At 32.6% G+C, this 11,502-nt stretch overlaps 1 protein-coding gene across 1 annotated transcript; it reads right to left on the bottom strand.

Moving 5' to 3' along the window:
* Positions 1-9,263: 9,263 nt before the first annotated feature.
* LOC127841213 (kielin/chordin-like protein) lies at positions 9,264-10,839 on the bottom strand. Its single transcript, XM_052369878.1, has 3 exons — positions 10,645-10,839; positions 9,690-9,725; positions 9,264-9,412 (listed from the first exon to the last, which is right to left on the bottom strand). Exons 1-3 carry the CDS (start codon positions 10,829-10,831, stop codon positions 9,402-9,404), a joined length of 234 nt encoding a protein of 77 aa, XP_052225838.1. The 5' UTR covers positions 10,832-10,839; the 3' UTR covers positions 9,264-9,401.
* Positions 10,840-11,502: the final 663 nt, after the last annotated feature.

Below are 11,502 nucleotides of genomic sequence, written 5' to 3'. Positions count from 1 at the left end.
CCTATTTATAATCCTAAAAAAACATTACATTTTCGACCTTTTTTGGAACTTAAATAGTTTAATTTTTACTCAATAGTCGAATCAATTGATGTATAAGAATAATTGGAACTAAACAAAAACAACAGCACAAATAAAAATATGGAGCATGTTATTGAATATACTTTTCATAAAAGTTAACAATGAACACAACCTGTGTTAATTTTAAGCGGAATGTCGTTGTCAGTGTTATTAAAATAAACAAAACCATCAAGTCTGATCTTTGTTCGAAAGTCCATCTCACCATTCCGCTTCTAGCAGTGAATAAGTCCTCGCATCGAAAATCTTCTCCTTCCGAATACTATGTTTTTTGCAAATGAACGCCTAAACTACTTTATCACCCCTTCGTTTTATTTTTCCATTACTTTTGCCTGTCAAATAAACCCTGGAATGGCGACTCAATAGATTTGCACATCATATATACCCCAACACGAAAAACTCGTGCGCTTTCGCGCTACATCTTAAACACAAAATCCGTGCAATTTTCGCGCTAAACCATTACCATAATCTTTCTTAAAAATAACATGTATACAACCATTCTATACCGTATTTATCAAACCGAAAATACTTTCATTTTGTTTCGACGCCGGTTGGCATTGGCAACCGTTATGGAGTTCTCATCGTTGGTTTCGACATTGATGTATTGTTCTTACTGCAGATCCACGTCCCCGACGTCGGCATCAGAGCGTCATTTATTTATTTCGAAAGGTTATATGCTAAGGAACGGCTTTAGGAATTTCCGTTAACATTTAAACATATTTGTTTCCCATTATAAATGCGTTTTATTGGCGTATTCGAAGTTGTTTTGTTACTGTGTTTCTAATGTTCGTGGTCAGAGATAAATTAATTGATTAATTAATATTAACATTTTTAAACTTTTTGCTTTTTGATCATTTATGGAACTAGATTGTCAGTAGCAGGTAGTTTCAGGTAATTGTACAAATTAAAAAAACAACACTCTGGCATAAAATCCCGACATTTGCCTAAGAGTCTTAATGAAATTTCAACAATATCTTGTATCGTCTATTTGTAATTTTCTCATTGAGTTCATTTTTAAAGTTATTATTATCTAGGGTTATATTAATGTTTGGATATATTTAATATGATCAGACAATTTTGTTGAATTGTGTTCTGTTGCAGACTGCAATTTTAGAGCAAAATATTTATGTAAATAATGAATAATGTAAATAAATGAAAATAAATATATAGGAAGATAACAAACGTTTAGTGTTATTATTTGTTTCTGTATTATGTATAATGTAATAACATTCTGATTTGATAATAATGTTAAATCCATGTGTTTGTATGCCTATGAGATCGTTCAAAAGATTAGTTTCTCATGAACTTGAAGAACGAGGTTAAACAAGTAGTTCCAAAAAGAAAATAGTACTCGGAAATTAACCAGATAAAAAAATACCGACAGTATAGAGCTTTAGTTCGTTGCTATACTATTGATTTTTTCATCTGGTAAAAGGATTGTTCACCATTGGTCATCAGTGTTTCCATTATTTTTTATAAAGTTTAATCATTAAATGCACAATTGGTAACATAAACGTATATATTGATTCCCTATTCGTCATGAAACACAAATGGATACAATTTGAGGATGTATCGTTTTCATGTCGTGTGGTTACTGAAATTATGACAACAATAACGGATTAAATTTATTTATTATAGTCGGTAAAAGCAATCAATTTTAGTAAACTAACAATTCGTTCTATATTGCAATCCATTTTTTTCTTCTGTCCTAAGTTAATGTCATACCCGTGTCGGCCTTGTTGTCACGACTTCTAAATTCACTTTCCCCCTGAATGAAACAATAGGAATATTTTCGACAATTGAACGTAGTTGATATAAATATTTAATAAACAAGATAAACGCATTCAAATATGCAGCTCGGCAATTTAAAGGACATGCACACAATGTAAGTTATGTATAGTTGTATTAAAATAGTATAAATGCATCTATATAATTTCTATTTGTACACGTACTGTATATTTTATATAATCTGATAAAACAGAAACATAATAGTATTACGTTGCACTTACCTGGGAAATATGGGTCTGGATCTTGATACCCATAACCTACAAACAAACACAACTTAGCTGTATGTGGAATTTAAAAGTAGTAACATGGGAAAAAAGCTGTTTAAAATATGGACTTTGTTTAGCAATTAAATGATATTGAAAGAATAAAGGAAGTATAATCAGGAATTGATTTAATAATTAAAATAATCCCCTGTGTTAACACGTTTTACCTGCGTTCAATTATTCTTATAATGAGCTTCTATATTTTGTAAACATAAATCAAATTACAATCAGAAACGAAAGTGTACAGGTCACTTTGCAATGATTTCCATAAACAATATATTCTTATAATTTTATTTAACTTAACGTTAGCTGTTGTGTTAGTAATTTAATTATATTATGAAATGAAATCATCGCTTTTATTGTTACTATTGAATTTTCTTGAAAATGTTCAACACTACCCTGTAAGTGTACCACATATTAACACTCAACACTCAACATAAACTCGCACTCTTTCTCTCTCCATTTACCTCCGCCCCACGCATACCGGTAATACTAACCTACAGAGGTACACAGACCGAGGTATGCGTGTGTATGTGGTGTGTGTGTGTCTCCGTCTGTCTGTTAGTATACGTCCGAGGTCCACACACCGATATACAGACAACATACCGAAGTACCCACCCATACCGTGGTACACCGGTAGAACAACGTTATTTCGAGGTATCTCCCTCCCCCCCCCTCCCCAATAGAACATAATATATGTCTTGTTACGCACGAACCGAGAAACACATACCGAGGTTATGGGAAAAAGTACATCGGTAATTTTTGGTACCTCAGTAAGTGCGTGTGTTTTCCAATGAATTACCTCGGTGTGCTAGGAAAACCAACGCGCACGAACACACATACACACACATTCGCACACATTCACGACACACACATAAACTTACATACCATTTATGAAGAACATACAATAGTTTATCGAATAAAAATAGGAAACAATATTTATAGAATTGATGGGATTTTCTTTCGTGAAAACGAAAGGTTTGAACGAACAGTACAATGCAATGTGAATTTACTTAGGAAAGTTATGTTTGCATGCAACAATCTTTTGATTAAATGTTGGAAAATCTGTATCTCTTACCGATTGCAATGTTTAACTTTTACATAATATGACCAATAAAAATTGTAATTTAGTTTTTAAACATATTTATTGGCTACGGCTTAAGCTCTGAATTGCTGTATATAAATCAATAATTTAATGTCGAGTGTGTTAATTCTTCGTAAATTACAACAACGCAAATATCAAAAATCAGTTCTTACTTAGTAGATGCTATGTTCAATTATAAATAAATCCGTTTATAAACAATAAAACAGTTAATGTCGATACCTTTTTTGCAACGCGGACAGCACTCGCCAGGCGGTATGTATTTTCCATAAGAACAGAAGTAATTCAGACAATACACCTTGTAACATGGATCTTTTGGGTTTGGTATCGGCGGAGGGTATCTCGGATATGTCTGACTAGACACCGTGCCGCAGAGCGTCACAATTAGCAAGAATAAGACGGCTGATAACATGGTTATACCTACAATTGTAGCTTCAACATGTAGATATTTTGAATATGTAATGTATCTATAAACAACAACAAGTATAACTTTACTAAAAAAATAATAAGATCACTACACGAGCGTATGATTACTCCACGTTTCGTTATTTCAGTATTAAACACTACAAATATCGGTTTAACCATTTTCGTCTAGTAAGTTATCAATTACAATATGATTAATCATACTCGTTTAATTTACATAGGCCCCTTTGGTAAAAAAATACATGTAGTTATTTATTTCGAATATACAACACAAGAAATGTTTGCTTCAAAACAAGTCAAAGCATCCTTCTTATTTTCTAAAAGTATATCTTCATATCAAATTTAAACGAGTTTTTCTCTAAGTTACTCCATATTACTGTATTAATTTTCTCAATTAATAAATACTTATTTTAATTAAGTTTTATTACAATGGAAATTCACCTTTCGGCGCTTCTCTGAAGAATATGAGCACTCGATAATAACGCTAGACACTAGGCGTTTATATACTTGCAAGAAAGAATTTAAAACAAAAAATACTGTGCTTCTATCTAGCTTAATCTGTTGCAAGCATGTCGAATTGCAATCCCTAGTGTACGCGTTTACGCTGAATTGGAAACACGCGGTGCATCTCCTTAATTTGATGATGATGACTTTAAATCAAGTATGTTCGGATAATATCGAACTTTGGTACATTACTAGCTGGTAGTTTTTATGTATGCATGTGTTACTTATTTTGCTATGTTTATGCAGTGCTGGTATAGAAATATGCGCATGAATGTTAAAGTAACAAAAACAGTGTACATGGCAGATAAAATCTATCATAAAAAAAAACCTAAAGACAAAGTGCCACAAAGCAATCCTTGCCCTTTCTCGGAAGTCTGTTTTTGTATGCAAGCCAATTTATATTCAATTTAAGAATAATGGTTAAATAGTGCATTCACACAAAAATATGTATAATGTTGTTTATTTTGTATATAATGAGTAAACGTGATAGCTACATGTAAATTCACCAAATCCGTTTAGCAAAAATCTACAAGCTTTCCAAAAAATACGCGTTTTTATATGTAGCGCATCATTTGCTCGGCTTTGTTAATCTCTAGTTTTTTTTTAAATGAGTGAAGATATAAGGAACCAACTGGATAGTATGCGTTTAAAAAGAGTTTTGTTCTTCATTTTGAATTATCACAAAACTGTGTGTTTTTTTTATTGAAACAATTTCATTGCAAGGCCCTTAAACGTTAAAAAAAACGTATGTCGCTGTATATATTTCACAATCAAACCCGGTGAATTTGTAATTTGACGTTAACCCTTTCAAATATAGTAAATAGGTATAAAGCCAATGTGCTTTATACAGTGCATTGATTATAAGAAAGATGTTGAAATGCCAATGTGTAACAGCATACATCACAAGATAAGTATTGATGCAAAGCATCAAAGGGCGTCGGTAATTTCAGTGTAAAATGCGTTCAATGAAGTTGCATGAAACGATTTTTTTTCTACTGTTAATATTAATATATTGGCCGACTATTTTAAACAAAATAGAAAAAGATACTGGTATTACCATTATCTATGATTCTGTGTTATAACCCCCAAATAACCATTATTTATGATGTGTTATAACCCCAAAATAACCATTATCTATGATTTTGTGTTGTAACTCCCAAATATTTCATAGTCAATTTTATTTACATTGGTTTCCTTTTTTTTACTGGTATCCGTGTGCAGTTTTCATTAATGGTACAGAACTGTGTAGGTTTTAAAAAATCTGCTTCATCTTGTAAGCGTAATTTCATATTTTTCTCAACTTCAAGGGAAGATGATTTTGAACTTATTCTTACGTTGCTCATTTACGATAGGGGTTGAGTTCTCATTGATATAAAAACACTGTACAAGTTTGAAAAAAATGAATGAAAACTATAAATTATATAAAGAAGCTGCATTTCACAATACTTTGAAATTCAGAACAAGATCATAATAGATTTATTTCTCCGATATTCATCAATTTCAATAAGGTTCGAGTAATACTGATATAAAAACACTTAACATGTTTGAAAAAATTAAGACGAAAATTGTGAAATCTTTTAAACAAGTGGAAATTGTTGATTTTGTCAAATTTAATAGAAAAAAAAATTATGGACTTATTGTCCCGATGTTTTTCATTTTAAATGAGGTAAAAAGCTCATTGATATGAAGACACTGTAAGTTTGGAAAGAATCTGATGAAAAATGTTGACATTATCACCTAACCAAGCAGTTTTTCACAATTATTTTTTAATTCAAAGAGACGTAATTCTGGACTTATGGTCCGATATTGCTCATATAGAGTTTGAGTTGGGTCCTCATTGATAAAAAAACCTGTGAAAGTTTGGGAACAATCGGATGAAAATTTTTGACTTCGAACAAGGATTTCAAAATTTCTCAAATTCTAAGGAAGATAACTATGGACGTAATGGTCGGATAATGCTAAAGGGCCCATACCACCTGGATAGTAATACATGTCGCGCTTCGCGCTCTATATGTGGTTCTTAAAAATAAAACTCCGAGGAGTGCTTGACTCTAGGAAAACGGATTGCTAGGACACAGCTTCTCCTTGATAAGCGGCTGCTTCCTTTTTCGCAACTCATTGTTACAATCGATAATACGTGTCGCGTTCGCGCTTTATATGTGGTAAGGATAGGCCTATGATAGACAACCATAAAAATACATGGATAATAGATGTGTTGTTTGTATTTATTTGTTATTATAAAAACACGTGTAATTTTCATAAGATATTTAAGTGATGTAAGAAATTTTAATTAACGTTGTCACCACGTTGCATCCATTAATTTTAATAAAAATGTCCAATTGTGGCAAAATGGATTTTAAAATGTCGACATAAAATAAAGCTTTATTATAGTATTAACCTGACTCAAAAAAAAAGTCAGCCGCCGAACTGTTCCGTTCGTGCCGGAAACCGGGATGAACCGGGGGCCTTTAGATGACTGTTGCGTAAACAACTTCAGTCTAACGCTCTCCCAACTGAGCTATTCCGTCTGACATTCACTTATGTACTGCTATTTGGTGAAGTTGTGTACAGCGATCGTTATTATATGTCTATTAATAAACTAATACATTGTATGTGTTCGTACCACTACGCCTTCCAATAAACTTGCTTGCGCGATAGGTCGTTAAATATCGAACTACATTGATTCTCCACTAAATAAGCAAAATAGAAAAAACCACAAAAAAAATATATTTTGATTATGTTTTGTTTTTATACAAAACATCATTTGTTTATATACAAAACGTGAAAGTTTCGCGTATTTGCCCAGTTCCTGTGATCTTTCCCCTGTGATCAGTTGTGAATCAGTTATTAATTAAAACAGTTAGCTTTGCATTATTGGCAATAAATGTTGTAATAAATGTAATAGGCACAAATGCAGTGCTTATTTACACTAATTTACACAAAAATCACCACTATGCAAGAAAATCTTAAAACAAAACTATATACATTGATCTGTAAAATAACTTCTCCTCCCATAAGCGAAAAAATAATGCATTACATACTAGTCGCCGCACTCCAGGGCGACGCCAATAATTAGTGTATATATCATAAGTCATTGTATTGAGTATATACCCATAATTTTGAATTATAAACATTAAGTGTGTTTACACGATATGTATGTTGCTAAACCCAAAACGTGATCATATATGTGTTCATGTAATTGTTCATTTTAAGGTATTGCAGAAATAAGTGTCACAAATATTTCCAACGATTTAAACGTAACAAGACCTTTTATTTCATTAGGCGTTGATTTTAATTTTCAATCAACAGCTCATTAAAGAGATTGTAAGAAATCACTATCTTTGTTGAACACCGAATTCGTATAAAATTAAGTACCTGTTTAATTCAATGAGTTTTCAAATGCCTTTGCTTGCATTACTGATTAATAACTTAAATCAATGATTTCATAACAACACAATATATTAAAATACATGGATTAAACCGACCTCCACAAACAGTCTCTCTGGAGGGGAACATCGTCCAGCACGCACCACATCCTACCGTCCCATCCGCGTCCTAAATGTTCATGAGCTTACTACGCTCCAGTTAAATGAATTTTACTCGCATTATATACGCAACAATCCCGGAGGAATAAGTATATGTAGGGTATTAGAACAAGGTTTGATTTAATGAACAAAGTCACAGCTTTGAACCCAGAAAGACTGAAGCTTGTCAAAAATTAAATGTAAGGCCACGTCACGGTACTGGCCGAAAACTGTTCAAGAATATATAATTGAAACGTGTCTGAAATTAATTGTAATACACATGTAACAACACACAATGCGACAACGGAACATATAATTAAAAAAAACACTAAATACATTTTGTAGAAGTATTAAATTATACAATTTTATTGATAATACGAATGTATTTTAGATCTTTTGTTTCTCTGCGACCAGTTCTCCACCAGCTTAATATATAGAAATGCCCTGACGCATGGGTCTTACTATGCACATTATAAATACAATCGGTATAGTTTTCGATCAGTGGTGCTATCGCAAAAATATATACTTAAATAAACAATACGTCAATTTTGAAAAGAACATAATGGCTCGAGTAAAGACTGCTCTTCTTTTTCTCAATCCGCCAAGAGACCACTGGCCAATACCTAACTTATAATTTACTCGTCACAACAGATAAAATGATGTTCTCAGCTGTAACACTTGTGCTGCTCGTGTCATGCTGTGGTGCGGCGTTAAGTAGCTGGATCCCGTACGGGAATGGCGACCCCTATAATAGGCCATAATTATGCCATGATAGTGTTGTATATAAACTATTGACTGTCCATATAGGCTTTCTAGAGTACAATTACTCTCGGAATCCATCGAGCTATACATTTACCAGGTAATTGTTATCAAATCCCGGTCTACTCTAAGATCACACGTACACTAACAACACTGACCGGGATTGCAAGCGGTTATATTGACCCCTGATGCCATTTTTACACTGAATAAATTTTGAACAATAGTGTTCATAGTGCAGCCTGCCGATCTGTGTCAAATATAAAGCTTTACATATTGCTAACTTCGAAATAAATATTAAGAAGTAAAACTTCAGCTTCTGGAGCAGTATTGAATACTTATTATAAACAATTAGTTGGTCCTTTATTTAAGACAAGTAACCGATTGCCAAAGCAGTACAAAACAGAACAAAAAAGCACAATACAAAACAACATAAACACATATAAGAATAAAGCTGGGGTCACCGCCTTGGAACGGTCAATGCAAAACATTGGGATTAAACCGGTTTTCGAAAGCAATACATCAGATATCGAATTTTTCGTCATATAAATATTGGTTATTTAATACTAAGTTAGAACAAACATGGAATCACTTAAGGTACACTATTTATGATATTGTGTAATGGGGGTACTAGGCTTTGCATAATACATTCAATAAAGGTACAGCAGCATTCGTCACTATTTTCATATCGTTAATGACGTTCAATTAATGATTGCATACAAGTATGGCGTCCGCAAAAGACTTTAGGCAATTAAACACATTAAGGACATGCGTCTGTATACGTCATGTGTATAATGAATGTATGACACCAATAACGGACTTGGTTGCTGAATAATGTTTATTCATTGTAGACAGCAAAGGCAAACAATGTAAGTACAATAATAATTCGTTCTTTATTGCGATAAATTCCGTCTGTTCTTAGTTCATATTATGCCCGTGTTTGCCTTGTTGTCAAAACTTGTCATTTCACTTTCCTCCTGAATAAAGAAATTCGAATATGTTCGATAATTAAACGTTATTCAAATAAATTGTATAAATACTATCTACTAACGCAGATAAGAAGCTAAGAAATTAAATACATGCGCAGCCTACAAGTTATGTATATTTCTACAACAAGTATGTATATGTATCTATATGTATTATATATCTTCTACGTATTTGCATCAACATTACCTATATATGGTATTTGTGAACATGATGTATATTAAATTTACTATTATTTGGCAAATACATAAATTATTGTCATGTACTTACCAGGCCGATATGCATCTGTATCTTGATAACCATACCCTACAACATCACAAAGTAGTTTAGATCTAACATTGTTAACAAGGGCAAATAACTGTTTAATATTATGTTATACTGTTTGGTATTTTTAGGAGATTTAAAGACTACATAGAGTATAATAAAATGAATGGTTTGATAGTTTAAATGATCCTCCGTATTTAAACGTGTATCACATTGTGTATTTATTCGTCTCATCATACGCTATTCGTTAAACATAAATCAAAATAAAATGAAAATAAGAAAGCGTACTGGTCCACTTCCAGTGATTTCCTTTAAACAGCTATAATTATATTGTACTATATATTCTAAAATTGCATTGTGATGAAAATGTTTTTTTTTCAATTCCAAATCAGTTTAAAATATATTACCACTAAACACTTTCTCCCAAACTCTACTACCACGCACGGAAACGCACGCAGGCACATAAACAAACACTCGCACGCCTGCATGGCGAAATATAAACCTACATACTATTTCTGAAGACCATCTAGTAGCTTAACAAATGCAAATGTTTAACACTTATTACATAAATAATGTGATGTTCTAATGTGAAAAGATTGGTTTAAACGAAAAGTACAATAGAAAAAGTTTAATTTACTTAGAAGGAATAATGTAATACAGCATGCACGAATCGTTCGATTAAACGTTGGGAAATCTGTACTTCTTACCGATTACAATTGTAAAACATTAATATGATCCATAAGACTTCCAGTTTATTGTTTAACACATTTCTTTGCTACGACCAAAAGGTCTGTTATGCTTTATATAAATCACTAAAACACTGCCATGTGCGTTAATTCGTCTTTAATGACAACCACGCACACATCATTATACATCGCACATCAGTTCCTACCTAGTATAAACTATATGTTATATTTACTTAATCCGGTTGGGAATACATGAATATATTTAATGTCTGTACCTTTTGGGCAACGAGGGCAGCACTCGCCCTTCGGTATGTACTGTCCATGACAGTAGACAGTCGGGCAATACACATTGTAACATGACTTTATTGGATATGGTCGTATCGGAGGGTATCCCTTATATGTCTGACTAGACACCGTGCCGCAGAGCGTCACAAAGAGCAAGAATGAGACGGCCAACAACATGGTTATACCTACAATGACAATTTAGTATCACAAGGTTGATATTTCGATTACGTAGTTTATATATAAACACCAATTAATATTGCTTTGCTCAAATTAATAAGATCACTCAACCACTGTATGATTACTCCACATTTCGTTAGTTTAGTATTAAAACACTCTACATATATCGGTTTTGCCCTTTTTGCCAAGTAATGTTTTCATTAACCGTATGATGTATCATACTTTTAAATGTATGTAGGCCCTTTAACCAGATATACACGTTGTCTATTATTTCAAATATACACCAACACAAGGGACGGCTTCAAAACATGTAAAAACATCCTTCTAATTTTCTAAATTAACTCATAAAAACGAATATCAACGAGTTTTTTCTTTGAGATTAAACACAGTTTTGTATTAATTGTCTTGATCACTTAATTATTATTTAAAATAAGAAGTATTACAATGCAAACTCACCTTTTGGTGCTGCTCTGGAGAATCTAAGCACACGATAATAACGCTAGAAGCTAGGCGTTTATATACCTGCAAGGAAGGAATTAAAACAAAAAAGTATGTGTTTCCATCTATATACATATGTTACGAGCATGTCAAATTGCAATCCATCGCGTACGCGTTTACGCTGAATTGGAAAACCGCGGTGTATATCTTTATCTGAATGCTCTCTTTAAATC

Source organism: Dreissena polymorpha, chromosome 8 (genome assembly GCF_020536995.1).
Source record: "Dreissena polymorpha isolate Duluth1 chromosome 8, UMN_Dpol_1.0, whole genome shotgun sequence".
NCBI classification, from domain to species: Eukaryota; Metazoa; Mollusca; class Bivalvia; order Myida; family Dreissenidae; genus Dreissena; species Dreissena polymorpha.
Note: the sequence above shows the minus strand (reverse complement) of the source record. Positions and strands in the feature narration are given on the sequence as shown.

Bases quoted from the DNA above. Each gene is read 5' to 3' on its own strand.
- LOC127841213 (XM_052369878.1), bottom strand. From the start codon at position 10,831: ATGTTGTTGGCCGTCTCATTCTTGCTCTTTGTGACGCTCTGCGGCACG. The intron at 9,726-10,644 runs GTACAGACATTA...GTGATGTTGTAG, and splicing joins CTGCCCTCGTTGCCCAAAAG to GGTATGGTTATCAAGATACA.